The following is a 19,834-nucleotide window of genomic DNA, read 5'->3' as shown; positions in this document are numbered from 1 at the left end:
TCATCATCTTTGACTTCATTACAAAGTTAATTTCACCTGCTACATATATATATATATATATATATATATATATATATATATAAATCTTTTTTATCTTCAATGTATCCTAAGATCAAATATATATATGGCTAACCACTCCCAATGACCCACCTCCACCTGCAGCCATTTACATGTTCAATAGAACTAGAACTGTGTCTTAAGCATTCAATGATTTAATCTAAAATCATGGTTGTTCTTACTAAAACATGCATCATATCCATCCAAACGACTTTTTCTGTTTATTAACATATCCACGATTTCTTGCACGTCAATTCAAAGCAACACATCAATTTCATGTCTAACATTTGCCACAAACCAGTTTGAAGTACGAAGACTCCTCTCATGTTCCCAAAAACAAAGTCAAAAGAGCCTAACCCATTTTGTTTTTTTTTATTCAATCAAAAGCTTGGTGGTAAGTTGTGAAAAGGATCGATATCATCATCCTTATTTTCATTATCCACGATTCCTTCTTCTTCCGCTGCTGTTGCATTCCTAACTGTGACTTTGTCAAAAAGTTGCCAAATTGTAAAAACTCTTCGGTTCCAGATTTTCTTACTCAAGCATCATCAAAACTACTGCTTTTCAAGTCCACCAATAGCTTAGGTCTGTTTGCTCCACCCTTCAATATATGAATCTCATCCCTTTTCTCTTCTTCTTCATCTGCTGTTTTTTTATAGCAATTCCTGGCTTTGTTTATTGCATCTGCAGCCTCCTGGAGAAGTAATTGGATAATATTCAAATGTTTTCACTAGAATATATCGACTTCTCTTTTCAAATTCAATTCCTGTAATCTTCTTTTTCTTCGTCTGTTTCTTGATATCAGGTGGGATGTTTGGATAGTCCAAGAAATTTCAGTTTTGGGTCTTAGTATATGATTCGGGATTCTGGTGATATTTCCTTTCTTGGGATGCCTATATCGAGAACTTGGACATTCGGAGCTGCTCTGCTTATCTGGCTCTGTTGGTCTTCATTACTTGTAGCAGCACAAAATGCACCCACTGACCCTGTAGAAGGTGATTTTCCTTGAACAGCTGGCTGTTCTTTTCTTTTTCCTTCAAAGAAGCTTTCTACAGTAGCATTGCAGCCTTAATTTTCCCTCTTGTAATAGACTTAGAAATGCTTGGAACCATTGTTTGCTGGTACGTGCATCATCAAGTACTGAACTACTGATATAGTAAATGGAGTCAATTTTGTGAGTTCCAGTAGTTTTGAACTTTATATCCTTGCTTGCGAATTGTCCAAGCAATAAATGATGATGTTTGTATCTCGGATGATGCCGAGAACATCATATGACATTCAATGTGGAACCCTAGCTGGATATCTGGTTAAACTTGTACCATCTTGTCGTATTGTTAATTAGTTGTTCTGGGCTTAATAAAAATGATATGATGATGACCAAATGATTAAAAAATCCTGCAGTGAAGGCATTGCGAGACATCAAGAACAGTTTGATTGATATCAATAACAATTTGAGTAATTGGAGACGAGGCGATCCATGCACATCAAACTGGACAGGGGTTCTGTGCTTCAATAAAACAGAAGAGGATGGCTATCAACATGTTAGAGAATTGTATGATTCCAAACCTTAAATTTTCATTTTTACTATTTTGTGGAAAAAAAATTATTTCCTTAGCCTTAAATTTTCATTTTTCCTATTTTGTGGAAAAAAAATTATTTCCTTTTCAATTTCTTCCGATTTGATGCATGCTGAGGTATTTTATTTTTTGCTAATTTTTTCGATTTTTTTTAATATTGAATAAATGTTGGCCAAGGTTCTTCTTCGAGGTTAGGAGCAATCGTGTGAAGATTGCCCTATTTTCCAAAAAAAAATCACCTTAAAACATGCAAAATCCCAGTTTGAGAATCTATCACTATGTTGCGCTAGCTCTTATCCAACTCGCAAATGACAACTCTATAATTGCCTACTAAATTGATAACTAGCCTGTGCTGAGCATAATGCAAAAGCTACATGTTAGAATTTAAGCTCATAAATTTGACAATTTTAATGGGACTTTGCATACAAATAGAATGATGGATGTTAATTTCCAGTTTTTCCTTTCCTCTTTTCTTCTCAGCACTGTGTAACAATATTTTTGTTTTCTTTGCAGGCAACTGTTGAATATGAATTTATCAGGAACTTTATCACCATCCCTCGGCCGCTTATCTTATATGGAAATATTGTAAGGGTCATTTCCTTTGTTCTGAAACAGATCTCTCTGTTGGAATGTCTATGGTTTTGACTGTTTATTTGTCCAACTGATATATATTCTCTGTTGATCTTGTCGTAGGGATTTTATGTGGAACAACATTACTGGAAGCATACCACCGGAGATAGGAAATATTACATCTTTGGTACTCTTGTAAGTTGAGCTTCTTTTTAGCTTGATAGCTTAGACTGTCAACATTGTTACAGCATAATGCAAACAACAGATCAAGCATTTTCAAGTCTCTGAGTTCTAATTTCTTAGGTTATTTCTCATGAACTGATTTATTTAGTGTTGAATGTTGACAACATTGTCAATGTGAATAGAGTTGATGTTGTTACTATTGCTGAGCTACATTCTACAGCTGTTTAAGCTTTTATGTTTGATGGAGTATTTATTTTCGCAGGCTCCTGAATGGAAATCAATTAACAGGTCCCTTGCCTGAAGAGCTTGGCTATCTTCCAAACTTGGAAAGGATACAGATAGACCAGAATAGTATATCAGGACCAATACCTAAATCATTTGCAAACCTGAACAAAACACAGCACTTGTGAGTACTCTGATGCTATATTCTCTATAACTAGTGCTAATAATCTTAATTGTGATACTTGATTGATTCATATTTCATGGTACTTGTATTCTTTTCCCTTGTGGACAGTCACATGAACAACAATTCAATTAGTGGGCAAATCCCAGTTGAACTTTCAAGATTACCAAGTCTACTTCACTTGTAAGTTTGCTACATTAGAGATTCCTGTTTGAGGCTGCAAATTAAGTTCATTTCAATTCTTTCCCTTTCTTGTTGATCTTCTCTCATATGTGTTAATTTATTGTTAATATGACAAATATTTGCAGCCTTCTGGATAACAACAACCTATCAGGAACTCTTCCGCCAGAGTTATCTAATTTTCCGAATTTACTTATACTGTATGGCTCTCTTACTTCCTGTAAAATTGTGAATCATTAGTTTATGGTTTCTTACGTCAATATAGTAGATTTTAGCTTCATATATTTTTGTGTCTCATAACCTTTGCCTATTTTCATTTTGCAGCCAACTTGACAATAACAACTTCGATGGGAGCACAATCCCGGCTTCTTATGGAAACATGACTAAATTGTTGAAGTTGTAAGTGCAAATTGCAAATGTAGATCTGCTAGTATTCGACACGTGGATGTGGGTGTTAATGCACGTGCATGTATGTCTATTAGCAGAATTGAATGCCTTGATCACAAGTTCCTTTAATTTGATTAGAGGTTTCTTTGACTTAAGTCATATAGATCTCTTTCTTTGCCTTCTTGCAATAACTGTGTATGTCTGTTGAATCCTCAACTGAATAGTCTCAGTACCAAACTGGTTGGGGCACACTACATTGGTCATTTTCCACCAATCAATACTAACACCTACCAAACTTTTCAAGTTGTAATGGATCAGTCATACAGCAGAACCACTTGGAGTTTTACCTTGAGTTGTTTGAGTCTTTATCACTGCATTTTATTGCCCCTACGAAATATGGAGTCTTCAATTATTTCTATGATATTTTATACTATCATTTTCTTGCTACTTATTGTGTCATCTCGCCATAGATAATCTATGCTTGCTGCAATGCAGAAATCTGCCGTGTCAAATAGTCCAGATTTCACAAACCTTCCACGTTGTTAAAACCTTGGTGTTATTTCTCGTTTCATAATTGCAATGTAGTAATCCATGCTTCAAAATCTGCACAAGTTTTTTAATGTGATATCTGCATGTGCCTTGATTGGCCTTTATCAGGAGTCTGAGGAACTGTAGCTTGCAAGGTCCAATGCCTGACCTGAGTGGGATACCAAATCTTGGCTATCTGTAAGTTCATTTGTTTGCTATCTGTGGCTTTCACCTGACTGGATAATTACTGTTTCTTTCTTTCCTGGATAACTCTGCGGGCCTTTTTTGAACTTTACCACTTATAATTTTTGATCTTTCATTTGAACTTTACCACTTATAATTTTTGATGTGATTTCTCAGAGACCTCAGTTTCAACCAGCTAGCTGGACCCATACCTACAAATAAGCTTTCTGAGAATATTACAACCATGTAAGGTTTCTCTACATCGCAAATGTTTCACGATCTGACAGATGAATCTCTAAAGTGCCTGAAGGATTTTAAATTTGGACAGCAATGATTTTTTGGTTGTTGATGTTCATTTCTTTTTTCGCAGCGATTTATCCTACAACAATCTTAACGGGACTATTCCTGCCAACTTTTCAGAACTTCCTCTACTTCAGCAACTGTGAGCATTTTTGCACTTGCTCTTTTGTTCTTGCTCATCAGTTTCTCATTTCTTAAGAATGATATTATAGCTTGTGTTACTATAGAAGCTGTAAGATTTTGATGTTACTGATTAAGCTTATATAGGTCCAAAAAGAAGGTGATGGATAATAAATTAAATGTTTGACTTGATCCTATTCTTTGGCAGGTCAGTTGCAAACAATTCATTGAGTGGCTCTGTTCCCTCCACAATCTGGCAAACTAGGGCCAACGGGACTGAAGGACTTGACTTGTAAGAACTGAATTGACAATGAACAATTTTTTTTTCTCATAGAAGTTTGCTTATATGTGGGATAGAATGTAATTAAAATGCTTTCCTGATATGTTATGATACTCTGAAGAACACTTCTAATCTTGATTTCTATTATAAAAGATCGATGTCATGTGCTGATGTCAGCATACCCCAATATTGATGGCGCATGCTTTCAGGAGGCTGGTTTTTTAGCATGGTACTTGTGTCACTAATCAACAGTTTTTGGCTCTTTGATGTTGCAGGGACTTCGAAAACAATACACTTTCAAATATTTCTGGCAGTATCAGTCTCCCTCAGAATGTCACGCTGTGGTATTCTTCTGCACTAGCGATGCTACATTAGTACATCATGTCTGCATATACATGATGTGAAGTTCACTCTTGTCCTACCTTCTGAGACAAGTATGTAACTTTCAGGAAATCATTTGTTGATGCTTTTTATATATAATTTTCAGGCTTAAAGGAAATCCTGCGTGCTCAAATTCCAGCATAGTCCAATTTTGTGAATCTCGGAACAGCGATACGAACAATCAGAGTTCAACAGAATCTAATGCTACCTGTTTTACTCAATCATGTCCACCCCCTTACGAATATTCCCCAACATCCCCAACATCATGTTTCTGTGCTGCCCCTTTGATCTTTGGATATCGACTAAAAAGTCCGGGCTTCTCAAATTTTATTCCTTACAGAATTAGATTTGAGAATTATTTGACCTCTGGTCTCGAATTGAGTCTCTATCAGCTAGACCTTGCTTCAATTGTATGGGAAAGCGGACCTCGATTAAAAATGCATTTGAAGCTTTTCCCTGACTATGTTAATGGAACCAGTTCCCATATCTTTAATATAAGTGAGGCTCGGCGCATCATTAGCATGTTCACTGGGTGGAAAATTCCGGACAGTGAAATATTCGGACCTTATGAACTTCTCTACATCACTTTGTTGGATCCTTACAGAGATGGTTTGTTTCTTTAACCTATCATTGTTATATAGAAATTAATTAATGCCTATCCTAATTAAATAAGTTGTGAAGTATTCTAACCTAGAATGTGATGGAAGTGTTACCAAGTTTTGATATCCTAATCTTCATTGCTGTTGCTATATCGCAGTGATTGTCACCTCTCAGAAATCTAATAAAATAAGCACGGGTGCTCTGGTTGGCATAGTATTGGGAGCCATTGCTGGCGCAGTTACATTATCTGCAGTTGTTTCACTTCTTATCTTGAGAAGGCGTTTGAGGGACTACGCAGCAATATCAAAAAGACGTCGCCGTGAGTGCCTTTCCATTCCACGATTAGAATGATTCAAATATATTATCTTTTCATGTGGTGTTTTGTCTCGTATGATGTGTCAACCCTGTAAATCCTCCTAACTTCAATTATATATGCATTGTGAAGTCTTCCAAAAAAAAAAAAAAAGAGTCACATTTTGTTTCGAGAATTTTCTGAGATATTTATTAAAGTCTATATAAACAGTTTCATTCTTAACATGCTCCGGTATTTGGGCACAGAATCCAAAGCCTCCTTGAAAATTGAAGGTGTAAGGGATTTTTCTTATGCTGAAATGGCCATGGCTACAAACAATTTCAATAGCTCCAGTCAAGTTGGTCAAGGGGGTTATGGAAAAGTTTATAAAGGGATCCTTGCTGATGGCAGAACTGTGGCTATAAAACGGACTGAAGAGGGATCTTTACAGGGCGAGAAAGAGTTCTTAACAGAAATAGAGTTGTTGTCAAGGTTACATCATCGGAACCTTGTATCTTTGCTTGGATATTGTGACGAGCAAGGAGAACAGGTACTCTTTGTATTCTTTTAAACTTGAGATGTTTAGTAAAGTCTATCATTCCTAATTTTAGCTTGACCAGCATTAAACTGCTTGCTTCTCATCCTTGGGAAGCAACTCAAGGGAATTTATCATTTCCAGTATCATTTGGGAAAAAGCTGTATTATCTGTTCCTTTCGTGCATGCAGATGTTGGTTTATGAGTTCATGCCGAATGGCACACTTAGAGATCATCTATCAGGTAGATCTCACATTTTTCCCTATAGACTTCCATTCTTCTATCCTAAAGAAAGATTAATTTCGGATTTCGACTTCAAATTTCTATGTGCTTATTCCACGGGTTTCATTTCATGGATCATGCATGTGGATTTGGTATCTCAGTGAAGGGAAAAGAACCCTTGAGTTTTGCGACAAGATTGAAAATTGCCATGACTTCAGCTAAGGGCATCCTCTACTTGCATACAGAAGCTGATCCTCCGATATTTCATCGAGATATCAAGGCCAGCAACATATTAGTGGACTCCAGGTATGATGCCAAAGTTGCTGATTTCGGACTTTCAAGACTTGCCCCGGTTCCAGATATCGAAGGGAGTGTGCCAGATCATATATCCACGGTTGTGAAGGGCACTCCAGTAAGTCTATTACATTCAAATACTATCTTTCTGTAGGATGATGAAATTCGAAGTAGAAATAGAAAATGGGACTCAATGGATTCCTGACATTCCTTCCCTTTTAAAATGGTGTAATCTTTGCAGGGTTACCTTGATCCGGAGTATTTTCTAACTCATAAATTGACGGACAAGAGTGATGTTTATAGCCTCGGTGTAGTGTTTCTGGAGCTGTTGACAGGGAAGCAGCCAATCTCACATGGCAAAAACATTGTTCGAGAGGTAATGCTTTTAAGTTTATAATTTCCTACTCTTCTATCGGTGAAAACATTGATTTGTAGATCCTGCACTATCAGCACCACCAATCCCAACGCCAAGTCTCATGCAAATGAACTTCGGCATTTATTCCCCACGTCCATGTCATGAGGGTAGAGCATTGTCATTGTCAGTTCAATTTTATGAATCTCAAAATCTCTGGCAACAGGTTAAAGTCGCGTATCAATCGGGTATGATCTTCTCGGTTATCGATGAACGAATGGGTTCTTATCCTTCCGACTGCATTGACAAGTTCTTGACTTTGGCCATGAAATGTTGCAACGAGGAGACAAATGCGAGACCATCAATGGCTGATGTGGTCCGAGAACTTGAAGGCATATGGCATATGATGTCAGAATCTGACACTACAACAACAGATACAATCAGCACCGACAACGGAAAGGAAATGACTCCACCCTCTTCATCCTCTATGATGATGAACCCTTGGGTGTCATCAGAAGTGTCTGGCAGCGACCTTGTTAGCGGAGCCGTTCCTACCATCACTCCAAGATAAATGAAAGGCACAAAATGGGAAACCAGTTCTTCGGTTGCTACAGCAGTGTGCTTGAAAGATTGTGTGGGGAGTCATCTATCAACAACTTTCTGTTCAGTTTTCTGTGCAGTCTTCGTAGATTTTTTTTTTTTGTAAACATACTAGGTAGAGCAATGGCAATAGAGATGCATTACAATGCCGAAATATTTTTGACTGACATGTAATGAAACAATAGTGATATCACAGTGAAATCCATTTGTATACTTCCATTTTCTCCTTGGTTTTGTGATTCTGAGAATGTTTAGTTAATCAATGCTTATTATATTTTCATACACGTTCTTCTCAAAATTCTCTTAAAATCTTGGTTAAAAAAATTATAATTTATGTAGTTTTTAAATCATATTATAATATCAAATATACACTTAGGTTTTATTTATTTTATGGTTTTTTTAATTTTAAATTAAATTTTTTGGTGTTTTTAAATTATTTAAATATAATAATATCAAAAATATTATTTTAATATATTTTTAAATAAAAAATATTTTAAAAGCATTAATATTCGTGCAATGCAGTGCATCATGTCACCCGATGAAACCCTTAAAAAGAAACCGACATTGAAGAAGTGGTAGGCTAACAAAATTGGACCACCTCCAGCCCAATCTGACGCAACCACACACGTATGCAAGCCCAAAACGTGTTAGGGTTTTGTGCGGCCTTTTCTCCTCACCCCACCCCTCTCTATAAATGAAAAGCCTCTCTTTATCACCCCCTTCATTTTTTATCTCTAGGGTCTCTGCCGCCGATCCACCGCACAGAAGTCGCCATGGGTAGAAGTAAGCCTCTCTCTCTCTCTCTCTCTCTCTCTCTCTCTCTCCAATTCCCAATCTGAATTTTTATGATGTTTGTCTTTTTTTTCCTTGTTTAATTAGTAATCAATGTAAATCTTCTAAAATTTTGGTTTTTGCTATCATAAATATGAATGGATTTTTGTATGAATAGAAGATTATTGAGTTTTCTTTGCTTTTGGTTGATTTAGAGTCGTCTTTATCTATTGTGGGAATATCGAATGATATCAGCTTCTTTTTTTAATCATTTTTTATGGACTGTAAATGATTGCTAGATTTCTGAATGCTGGTATTTGAAGATGGATATGGCTAAGTTTGTGATGCTATGGATATGGTTAACATTATGTCCAAGAGATGGATGCCTTTGATGAAGAAAATTAAAATAGGATGAGAGTACTTCTATTTTTATTCTAGGGCTTTTGTAGTTAATCTAGATCTTAATTTTGAAACGATTTTGATTGTTTGTGTACCTAAGTGATGTTCTTTTTTTATTGTTGGTGTGGTTGGAACAATTAGTTTATTAAATTCTATGCAGTTTTGAATTACAGGGGCCTTTTGTTTGTTGAAAACTTTCTTTTCTCTGGTGCATATTCATGCAATATGCTCCATTGACTATGTCCCTGTCTTACTTTTTAGGGGTTGATTTTTGTTATGTGACGGGATTTTTAAAAGAAGTGTTTTCTGCTGCTAAGCTGCTCTAGTTTATTTGCTTCTTTTTCCCATTTTGCAGGACCTGCAAGGTGTTACCGCCAGATCAAGAATAAACCATACCCAAAATCACGATACTGCCGTGGTGTGCCTGACTCTAAGATTAGGATTTATGATGTTGGGATGAAAAGGAAAGGAGTTGATGAGTTTCCATTCTGTGTGCACTTGGTGTCCTGGGAGAAGGAGAATGTCTCCAGTGAAGCTCTTGAAGCAGCACGTATTGCTTGCAACAAATACATGGCCAAGTTTGCTGGAAAAGATGCTTTCCATTTGAGAGTCAGGGTTCATCCTTTCCATGTCCTGCGAATCAACAAGATGCTTTCATGTGCTGGAGCTGATAGGCTCCAAACTGGTATGAGAGGTGCTTTTGGTAAACCACAGGGCACTTGTGCTAGAGTTGCTATTGGACAGGTTCTTCTTTCTGTTCGTTGCAAGGACAGCAACAGTCACCATGCTCAGGAGGCTCTGCGCCGTGCAGAATTCAAGTTCCCTGGTCGCCAAAAGATTATTGTCAGCAGGAAGTGGTATGCAATTTCTTTCTTTTATTCAGACTGTTGAAGTCTGCCTGCAGTCTATTACATCGCCTGTTGCCATCATAGTTGTGCATGAAGGATTGCGCTTTTTCCTTTTTCATGGTGGCACACCTATTGATTTTTCTTGCTGCTTTGCTATTCTGTTAAAATGAAGGCCTGTGCCATCTCCCTATGGAAGCGTGGTAGTGTTTGTTTTGTGTTCTTGCCTCCTATTGCAAAGCTTGTTTTGTGTTTTCTAATTTTGGTAGTTCTTTACTTCCTCCTAAGTTAGTGGCCTCACCTTGTCTGTTAACGGTGATGTGCAGGGGTTTTACCAAGTTCAATCGCACTGATTATTTGAAGTTGAAAGCTGAGAATAAGATCATGCCAGATGGTGTGAATGCCAAGGTCAGGCTTTGATTAAAGTTTATTTTTGCATACATTCAATATTCAACCAAACGATATATTTCACTTGTAATGTTAGTAGTGGTTTTTCTCTCCTTTTTGGAGCTCCCATTTAAACTGATGGTGATTGTGTGTTCCTCTCAGCTTCTTGGATGCCATGGACCCTTGGCCAACCGTCAACCTGGAAGAGCATTCTTGCAAGAAACAGCATAGGATCTTTTCTTTCTGGAAGGAACTTTCATTCATTTCTTAACGTCGGAGGAATTTATCCATTACTGTTTTTGTTTTAGTTTCGAATATTGTCAAGCTTGTTGAGTTTCATCGAAACTGTACTTGGAGGATATGATATGAAATTCATGGTATGTAGTGTGTTTTTTGCAATATTTGAATCAGATTTGTGATATCTTTTTGGATTCAGCCCTTTTGAATATTTAACCAAGTTGCAAACGTCTTGTATCTTGTTGATGATCATATGCTTTATAAATCCGAAGTTAACAATCGGCACTAGAGTGGCAAAATCATGATTTGGTGGGATGTTTAAAGAAAATGGAGGAGCGATGAAGGTTTAACACAACCTTGACTATTAATCCTGGTGGATGGATCACGTTTTATACCATTATTTGATAACTGCCACGCCCTAGCATTAAGTGGGATTTAGCTTGCTGCTTGCAATAAAGTGACATGGAGATCATCTTCAACCCTAGGAACAGGACTCGGGACATGGATATGACTTCTGAGGCTTGCCAGTAACTCCTTCCACCTTCCAATAGAGGCACCTATCCCAAACAAGTTTCACATTAAAAGACCCAATGGGCCTTCTGTTAATGCGGGAAGGATTCAATACCAAGTTCATGTCAAGATTCATTAGAAATATAATATCGGTCTTATAAATCTTTTTTTTTTTTGTATCCTTTTGCGCCAAAAAAATAGTTGCAATGTAAAAAATATAAAATTCAATTCTATGTAAAAGGGTGGGCAACCAAATTACTTAATGCATGTTTACAATTATGGTCCAGAATATCTTTTTTAAAAGTGTTTTTCACTTCAAAATACATCAATTTTTTTTTACATCAAAATATTGAACAGTACTAAAAACAAAATATTATTTTAATGATTTTTAACAAAACATTAATTTAATGAATTTTAAAGCATCTATGAACAAAAATTACCGCACTCCTAAACAAGATTTAAGTGCTTGGGGCCGTGCACAACAATTACTCATGAGTAAGTTGGCTCATGCTTATTTATAAAACAAGCACATTAGTTTTTTTTTTTTTTTTTTTTTTTTTTTTTTTTTTTTTTTTTTTTTTTTTTTTCATGGCATATTTGCATACAAGTTTTAAAGAAACCTCATTTTCAATGCAAAAGGTTTATTTGCATCTTAAAAAGTAAAAACAAAGACTTGGCAAGCCTAGTGCATCCGTTTTTTTCTCCTACAAATCTTATTAGGCAGTCCTCAACACTAAATTACAGTACCGATATATGAATCGGTTCATGGTGCATGCAGCGTGCAGCACCATGAAGATCATAAAAAGATCAGTAGTGAAGATGGTGCATGAAAGACTATGCTAAAACATATAGACAATGGTGTCTTGTTGAATCAAAATTCACAGCCGAACCTTATTGATGGGTCATAACAGGTGATAAACAAGCAACATCACAAACAGCTCAAGAGCAAGTTCTAACATGGGCTATAAATCATCAGAATAACTCAGTGCAGATGAAGTTCAACAAGTTCTGAAAACTGACAATGCAGCTAGTGACATTCAGTTTATTTGCCAGGAGAACAAGAAAAAAATATGAAGCCTTCGAGGAAAAAGCAGACATCCCTACTGCATGCCTGAACTCAGTACCTGTGTTCCAACTTCTCCTTTTCCTGGTAGTTTTGCACATACCTGCATGGATTACAAGACAACGATGCAGGGAAACACAGTCAGCTCAAGCTAACAGCAGCTAATAACATAGAAAGGCGTTAATGAAAAGGCACAAAACACTGAACATTTCATACAAGACTGCATGTTCAGCTCAGTATGTGGTTATGGCATCAAAAACATCCCACTGACCTGAGCCTTGTGCCACTTTTTTTGGCTAATTTAAGGTGCAATTGTATAAAACCAGTACCATAGGACTATAGACCTTCTTTTGTATTTCTCTCTCCATCCATTCAACGGACCAACAACACAAAAATGAGGATGACGGGAACCACTACTATGTCTAAAAAAAGGTATAAACATCAAATAGCACAGAGAAAAAGAAAAAAAAAAAAAACCACATCAGAAACCAGATTAACAACTTAGACACAACAGAACCCCGAGAATAGAAAGGTTAAACATGGATCACGTATTGCTCAATTCTGCAACATGAAAGTTAGCAAATAGATAGACCGAAAAACCCATATCCTAATTAATAATATGCGAGTAAAAACGGTGCCAAAAATACATGGAACTACTTTTCTTTAGCAGTCCCTTGAGAAAGGAGAGATTTTGTCTAGGATCAGTTAATGAAACATACAAGCAAAAAAGATTTAACCTGACAACGCTGTCAGAAATGCTTTTTTTGTTTCCTGATTTACAAAAGGAAAGGAGGAGGAAAGAGGAGCATGGTTAAAGGACATGGACAAGTACTCCTTTACACTATCATCAGTCAATCATACAATGATTTGAGTTTTGAATTTGTGCAAAGCTAATAAGAAACACAGATAACAACATCAGCAGGACAACTATCTGGCCATAGAAACGAAAGGATTTTAATAATAAACCTAAAGCATAAATGAAGCTATAATAGTTTCTTTTCCTCGATTTCACGCAAAGGAGAGATCTTTTCGTTTCTTAGATAGATTTAATTAGTTAGTGAGTTAATTAGGGGTTTTTAGGGTTTCAAATTAATTTAAGTGATACTGAGATTGAATGAATAGATAGAGGAGAGGAGGTTACGTGTAGACGCCGACGAGAGGAGCGAGGAGGAGGGTGGCGCTGATCCAGTTCTCGGAGACTTTATGGTGGATCTTGCCGGGCAGATCTTTCCAGAGACCAGGCATTACCTTCTGCTGAAACGGTGACAGAGCATACACCACCGCCTTCAGTTTCACCGGTTGCTTCCCCATATCTTTGTTTTCTGCCGCTTATGAGGTTGACGAATCCGCGCTTCTGAAAAACCAATTGCCGCTACGCAACGCTCTCCTCTCCTCTCCTCTGGCACCCTTCTTTATTCATCAAATCATCGGATCGACCAGGATTATTGAAGTGATTGAGATATATGGGCCGGGGTTTATTTTCTTAAGACGGCCCGTAAAGTTTGTGGTCCATTGGCCCATGTTAAACATGATCCAATTTAGACCTCAAATTAGTGGTGATCTCAAAACCTCAAACAATTTACTTCAGAAACACAGAAGTAGCTGCAAATCCATCAGCATTGCTGCTACTTTCATACAAAGAGTTAAGGTAGACTGGCCGACCCATCCCTCACTTCTGCAAATGGATGAAATTGCTCTAGTGTTTGCTGCACTTCTATGGCCACTAAAGGAGGTTGAGATGGTGGCAAGCAACAGTGGTGCTGCTAATGCTATGGAGAGCCAATCATGACGGGAAGAAAAAGGATTTGCTAATTAATGCAAAGCGACATGGACACCCACCATTCAGATAATTTTGTCAACGATTGTTCCTACAATACATTATGCATACACAAACTTGATGAAAGAAAGCCAAAAAGAAAAGGAAGAAAGCAAAATAAACTAGACCTTCCTTCATTCCACCCCATAAGAAAGAAAACAGATGTTGCAGTTGCACTATTGGCATTATATTACAGACTAGTTTAGCAAAAATGCTGATTTTAATTACAGAACAAATGTAAATCACTGTTCTATTTATACTTTTACAACTGCAAACAATTTCATTAACCAACTATGAAAAATGAATTTCTATTCCTTTCCCTTGTTAATGTTTTTGTTAACAAAGAATAACCTGTTTCAATTCATATCCAACTCAGCAAACCATACTTCTTTGTAGCTGTACAGAATTGACAAGCACATGAAGTCTTCCAGAGAAACCAGTGGGGAGATTGGGTCATATGAAGGGTTATTGACCAGTTTTGACACGCTTCATCCCACTTGATGTGAAGGGAGAGACGCTACCACTCGGACCAGGGCTCTCCTCCCTATAGCTCAAATTCAGCATTGCTAGTTCTCTCAACTGTTGCCTCTTGTAGATATCCTGAGATTCATCCTGCAATTTGAATGACACGGGAAAGTGAATGTCTGGTAGGACAGCAAAATGTTTTTGACATCGAAGACAATGATGTTCAAACGCTAGCATTCTCAAGCCTGCCATACATAAGTATGCTGGTGGAATTCATGAAATATTAATACCAAAAGCAGGAGAGGAGGAGTCAGGATTCCTTAAAAGAGTGCATCTATAGCAGTACAATTTTGCAAGGGTTGTCTTCTATTGGTCATCTCACACTGATAGCATAACTGTTCCATTGAGGGTCAGCACCACTTACTAAAATAGAATTGATGTATGCACTCATCATTAATCATATGCTGACCTTAATTAAGAAAACAACAACAAAGGCACAGCAAACTGTCTACAAATTATAACTGTGTGATCATCATGTTGACAGAAAGAAAATATAATGAATCAAATAACAGTAATATTCCACAAACTGCTAGAAAAGCCAGAAAATACAGCAGAAGGAAAAGATTCAAAGAAATACCACAGGCTTGAGCAATTCTTCTATGATTTCCTGTGCTTGTCTCAGTCTTGTATCGATAATATTGGCAGGTAACTCAGCCTCAATTAGAATGTGCAGCTGCTCACTTAGATGCTCATAACCTGGTCTTCCCCTTAAAGACTCTTCCTTTTGAGTAAAAAAAAAAAAAAATGAAAAAACTGTTAAAACAGTGAAAATCATGCTGAACGTTTTGGAAGCTTAGCAATAACTGAATGAAGACTTTTGATGGATGTGACTATAAAAAGGGATCTACAAAAAATTTGAAAGCCTCCAAGGGAATCGAAAAGGCCAATCCCAAGCTGAACTTTATTCTGAAGGGGAAAAAATGGTACCTTCTCTGGGTCCTTTATGGAACCTTTTCCTCTAATATACACACGGCAGCCCATAGAAGCTTCCACTCGCTTTAATGAATTGCCCCTAGGTCCTAGAAGCCGTCCAACAAAATTGAACTAAAATCCACCAAGAAATTAGGCATTTAGTACATTATAGCCTTAAACTGAAATATATATATATATATATATATATTATGTTCCAAAGTAGATGCTTCGCTTACATTTGGATAGCTATCAACTGGAATATCCAAGCGCAATATTTTCTTCACAATATGAGAACTTGGGCTTGCTGGAGCTGCTTGCCAGTCTATACCCATCCCCTGTGGTCCAATTCTCTGTCACGTAATTAGTATGAGGCTACAAGTTCATACTACTGTGACCAATATTCCATGAGAATGAAAGAGAAAATGCATTCGATTTCAAAACCATGGTAAGTCAGCATGTAGGTAAGACGTAAGACATCCACTTTTCTGCTACTGATGAAGACTGGATCTTGCTTAGTTTGACCAACAAGCATTTTTCTACAGCTTTTTTAGATAGATCGGAATACACACATGCTGAAACTCTAAGAAAATTAAGCAAAATGGCAGAAAACAAAAACTTCACTAACTAAAGAAGATTCATCTGCTGAGTGGGGCAAAAAACCAGACCATTTTGAACCTGCCAAAACTAGGTTCTTGATGAAAAGTACCCCTCTAAAAACAAAACTTAATCAACCACCTGCAGTTCTGGTCTAGTTCAATTATAAAAAGGAAAGCATCATGTTGAGGAAAACCAGTACTGCACTCTCATTTCGGTTTTTATATCTTGTTCTAGATAAGTCAATTACCATGCATTTTGTTGAAGAAATATTCTGGTCTAGAATTTGACAACAGAACCAAGTATATGGGTTAGAATATGAAAAGATTATTGACAGGAATCCCAAAGCAGAAGATGAGTAGTTGAAATACATACTTCATGTTGAAGTCCATTCCACCCATTGAATCCTGCTCCTATAGTATTCGGAATCATGTCTAAAGAAGCCATAGGGCTTAGGCTTCCATATTGCAGTCTGTCCAAGTCACCGAACCCCTGGTTGGAAGTCCTTCCAGAAACCCTCAATATCTCTGCTAACATAAGGAATAACTAAAATTTCTCTTCCTCTAGAATAACAGAATGAAAATAATGAACCATGTGTTCTCAAGTTGAAGCTTTTTTAGTTAAAATTAAGTGATCAAAGTCCATTGACTGATTAATGAGCAACACACACACACACACACACACACACCAACCACACGGCTGCCCCCAGAATCACTATCAATACTAGTTATCAACAGACACAATAAGCCAACACCACCTTAGCTCAGCTAGAGACAGACACAATATTGATTTATGAAATCCATTTTAGACTGATTCAAATGGTGATCTATCACAAGCAAATAAAATTGAGGGTTTTTGCAATCGAAAGTTTGATGCTTTATGTGCACTTCTTGTATGACATTCCCATTTTTGTGAGGTAAATCACTTTGGATTATTGCATAATTGAAATTAATTAGACATGAAATGTACTCCTGAAAGCTGGTCTGCTTGGATGTTTTAGACCATGATTCGTTACTACGATTGATTTTACAATGCATAAAGAACATAAACCAACTTCCATGCCTCCTATTGCATGTCAATAATCAAGAAACAGCTAGGCATGATATAAATTGCCTTTCAGCATGATAAACTAAGGTCGGCAACCTTAACATTACATGCAAGTTACTCTGATTAGTGTTTATTTTAATGATTATTAGCGTATTCTCATCCATGGAAACCACAGTGTAAAACAATCAATGCATAGTAGAGTGTGGTGATGCGAGCCCCTAGATTCGTTCATGATAAATCACTTGATTTTGAAGAAGTAGCTTGACTAACATTATGCAAACATCAAAGGAATAGAATTTAAGGAGAACCATACATATATATCATCCATCAAAAGCAATTTACAAAGAGGACTCCAACATTCAAGAAGCGGCAGTAACAGAAAACTAAAATTTTAAAAGTAAAAAAACTAATGTTTTCTGGTTTTTTCCTCCTGCATATAACAACTACAAACAAGAGGGGCAGTCTTTATAGCACAAGAATCAAGAAGGCGAAAAGAAAAAAGAATCAAACAGGTCGAGATTAAAGAAGAAGATAAAAAAGAACCTTGATTCAAAAGCCGGCTACAGATGGGAAGGACTTGCATGAAAGGTCCAAGCTTTTGGCGCTCCTCTAGCAGCTCTGTCAAATATTGACCACTGGGAACAAAAAGAAAACAAAACCCAGAAAAAAAAAATCAATCAAAACTACGAAACAAAGATAAAAAAAAAAAGGTGAAAGGAAATTGAAACAGAAAAAGAAAACAAGTACCTGTCAACATCAGGGGTTATTCTTACATGTGGAGATGCTCTTACAGGTGAAAAGTTATGTGTGTATAAGCCTGACATGATGATGATTCTTATTGACAATCGTGTGACAAAACACAGGCAAGCAAGAGAAATATGAGAAGAAGAAGAAGAAGGTGGGAAGGAGGGAAGGAGAAGAAGAAAAAAAGGGAGTAATAAATGGTGGTGGGCTTTTAGTAGGGCAGTGGTATTAATGGTGGGGTTTAAATATGGGAGCAGAGCTTTAAAGGCTTCAAGGCTTTTCTTTCTTGCCTGCTTGCTTCTATTTTTATTTTTATTTTTCTTGTACTCAACAAAAGTTTTTACAGGTGCAAGGAGTGGATTGAAATCACCATGAACAAATCATAGAGTGATAGGGACATATAGATGGACAGTTAAAAAGAAAGAAAAGATTTGCAGAGAAAGGTGAGAGGTCTCAGTGCGATTTTTTTAGCTTTTTAGACATAATTAATGATTTCGATACCAACTCTTATACCTTAATGAGTGTGGATCACTTTCTCTTTTGTTTACTTTCTTGCTATAATTTTATAATATTATGAGGATTTTCTTTTTCATGAAAGTTAATTATATTATATAATAGGGATGGATACTTATTAACGTAAGAAACATACGTGGAAGTGGGAGATCGAAGTCAGAAACTTGAGGCCAAGAGGGGATTGGTGCAGCTTGTTATGTTGGGTTTTGAATATTTGCACCTTTGGAATGAATGGGAAGAGGATCTATCTATCCATCTCTCCTCCCTGCAACAGTTCCTATATTGGATTCTGGCAAGGGAAAAGGCTTCCCTTGAGTCGGTCAATCTTGTCTTAAAGCTTCCCCCCCTCTCTCTCTTGTACTTTCCCTTTCATTCCCTTGGTTAAAGATAAAAATTGCTATAATAACTAGCTTTTTATTATAAATGGATTTAAAATTGTTTTGTTTTCTTTTTATATTATTCCTATTTCTTCTGTTAAATTCAATTATGATATTCAATTTCAATGATCTCTAAAAGAGAAAAAAACGATAAAAAAATATTTTAAAAAAATTAGTTTTAATATTAATTTTTAAACAGGAACAAACTAAAAGGGTTTGGTCTCTAATTTGTCTTTATATTTCTTTTAAATATCGAATTTTCTTTAGAATTTAATTATTGACACTGGAGATGATCTTACATATAATATTTCATTAAAAATTCTTAATCAAATTCAATTGAGATAATTAGATAATTTACAAGATACACAAACAATTTATTTTTGGACCAAATTAAAGGAATAGACTTGGTGGTCAAATAGCTAGAGATGCTTCTTTTATTGGTTTATTGAGTTTGAAATTTGAGGTCCTTGCTAAGGAATCTGAAGCCGCTATCAAGGTTGTCATTTTCTACGAAGCAATCCAAGGAAATGTATGCAACTAATAATCAAGAGCTGGACGAAACTGGCCAGCCGAGGAAGGAACTTGGTGTCTGTGAACCACACAAACATATATATATATATATATATATATATATATATGTTTATATATATATATGTTTATATATATATATTGGCAACTAGCAAACATATTTATTAATCTAGAAAGGGAGGGATAGATGCGTTGTGCTGTGGCATGCTGCCGCTGCTGCTGCTAATTTCTTTCAATCACTCCCAAACACGCCCGAACTACGATACAACCTGAAATGATTCTACTTTATTAATGCTCGCTTTATTTATGTTTTAATATATGATAATCATTATCACATGAAAAGAGATGAAAGCGTTGGACCAACAAGCCTATATGGTCCTAGCTCAAGTAGGACGTACTGCTTAATTTGGCCGACCTGTGGATCCTCTTTTTGCCCTCTACCCATGTCCATTTGCCACGTGAATCATTTACAACAATCAGGAGGAACATCTCCCACCAACCTGTAAGTCCACCCAGAATGAG

General features: G+C 36.6%; 3 protein-coding genes across 4 annotated transcripts; 2 read left to right on the top strand and 1 right to left on the bottom strand.

Annotated features, from left to right (window-relative positions):
* The first annotated feature begins 148 nt into the window (after nucleotides 1–148).
* Nucleotides 149–8,274, top strand: LOC105137648 (probable LRR receptor-like serine/threonine-protein kinase At1g06840). Of its 2 annotated transcripts, none has more exons than XM_011043455.1 (21): nucleotides 149–642; nucleotides 863–1,052; nucleotides 1,459–1,609; nucleotides 2,148–2,219; nucleotides 2,328–2,399; nucleotides 2,650–2,793; nucleotides 2,902–2,973; nucleotides 3,099–3,170; nucleotides 3,295–3,369; nucleotides 4,015–4,083; nucleotides 4,246–4,314; nucleotides 4,439–4,510; nucleotides 4,697–4,780; nucleotides 5,044–5,112; nucleotides 5,256–5,758; nucleotides 5,907–6,068; nucleotides 6,308–6,591; nucleotides 6,768–6,819; nucleotides 6,960–7,210; nucleotides 7,334–7,468; nucleotides 7,671–8,274. In XM_011043455.1, the coding sequence occupies exons 2-21, from the start codon at nucleotides 911–913 to the stop codon at nucleotides 8,013–8,015; spliced, it is 2,895 nt and encodes a 964-aa protein (XP_011041757.1). In that variant the 5' UTR covers nucleotides 149–642; nucleotides 863–910; the 3' UTR covers nucleotides 8,016–8,274. The 2 variants fall into 2 exon arrangements, with proteins under 2 accessions (XP_011041757.1, XP_011041758.1); XM_011043456.1 differs by lacking the exon at nucleotides 149–642 and adding an exon at nucleotides 660–759.
* A 439-nt stretch (nucleotides 8,275–8,713) lies between these two features.
* LOC105137647 (60S ribosomal protein L10) lies at nucleotides 8,714–10,881 on the top strand. The gene is made up of 4 exons (XM_011043453.1): nucleotides 8,714–8,827; nucleotides 9,570–10,071; nucleotides 10,386–10,467; nucleotides 10,609–10,881. Exons 1-4 carry the CDS (start codon nucleotides 8,818–8,820, stop codon nucleotides 10,675–10,677), a joined length of 663 nt encoding a protein of 220 aa, XP_011041755.1. The 5' UTR covers nucleotides 8,714–8,817; the 3' UTR covers nucleotides 10,678–10,881.
* Nucleotides 10,882–14,184: 3,303 nt separating this feature from the next.
* LOC105137646 (KH domain-containing protein At2g38610-like) lies at nucleotides 14,185–18,436 on the bottom strand. Its single transcript, XM_011043452.1, has 7 exons — nucleotides 17,898–18,436; nucleotides 17,694–17,785; nucleotides 16,479–16,630; nucleotides 15,746–15,859; nucleotides 15,525–15,641; nucleotides 15,175–15,318; nucleotides 14,185–14,684 (listed from the first exon to the last, which is right to left on the bottom strand). Exons 1-7 carry the CDS (start codon nucleotides 17,972–17,974, stop codon nucleotides 14,538–14,540), a joined length of 843 nt encoding a protein of 280 aa, XP_011041754.1. The 5' UTR covers nucleotides 17,975–18,436; the 3' UTR covers nucleotides 14,185–14,537.
* Nucleotides 18,437–19,834: the final 1,398 nt, after the last annotated feature.

The sequence above is a fragment of the Populus euphratica genome, unplaced genomic scaffold (genome assembly GCF_000495115.2).
Source record: "Populus euphratica unplaced genomic scaffold, PopEup_1.0 scaffold69.1, whole genome shotgun sequence".
NCBI classification, from domain to species: Eukaryota; Viridiplantae; Streptophyta; class Magnoliopsida; order Malpighiales; family Salicaceae; genus Populus; species Populus euphratica.
The sequence above is the reverse complement of the archived record's forward strand: the minus strand, read 5'-3'. Positions and strand labels throughout refer to the sequence as shown.

Coding starts and splice junctions, on each gene's coding strand:
- LOC105137646 (XM_011043452.1), bottom strand. CDS start 17,974: ATGTCAGGCTTATACACACATAACTTTTCACCTGTAAGAGCATCTCCA. Junction 15,860..16,478: donor GGAATGGACTTCAACATGAA/GTATGTATTTCA, acceptor ATTACGTGACAG/AGAATTGGACCACAGGGGAT. Junction 14,685..15,174: donor AAGAATTGCTCAAGCCTGTG/GTATTTCTTTGA, acceptor TTCAAATTGCAG/GATGAATCTCAGGATATCTA.
- LOC105137648 (XM_011043455.1), top strand. CDS start 911: ATGATTCGGGATTCTGGTGATATTTCCTTTCTTGGGATGCCTATATCG. Junction 2,400..2,649: donor ATTACATCTTTGGTACTCTT/GTAAGTTGAGCT, acceptor TTATTTTCGCAG/GCTCCTGAATGGAAATCAAT. Junction 6,820..6,959: donor ACTTAGAGATCATCTATCAG/GTAGATCTCACA, acceptor TTGGTATCTCAG/TGAAGGGAAAAGAACCCTTG.
- LOC105137647 (XM_011043453.1), top strand. Junction 10,072..10,385: donor ATTATTGTCAGCAGGAAGTG/GTATGCAATTTC, acceptor GGTGATGTGCAG/GGGTTTTACCAAGTTCAATC. Junction 10,468..10,608: donor CAGATGGTGTGAATGCCAAG/GTCAGGCTTTGA, acceptor TGTTCCTCTCAG/CTTCTTGGATGCCATGGACC.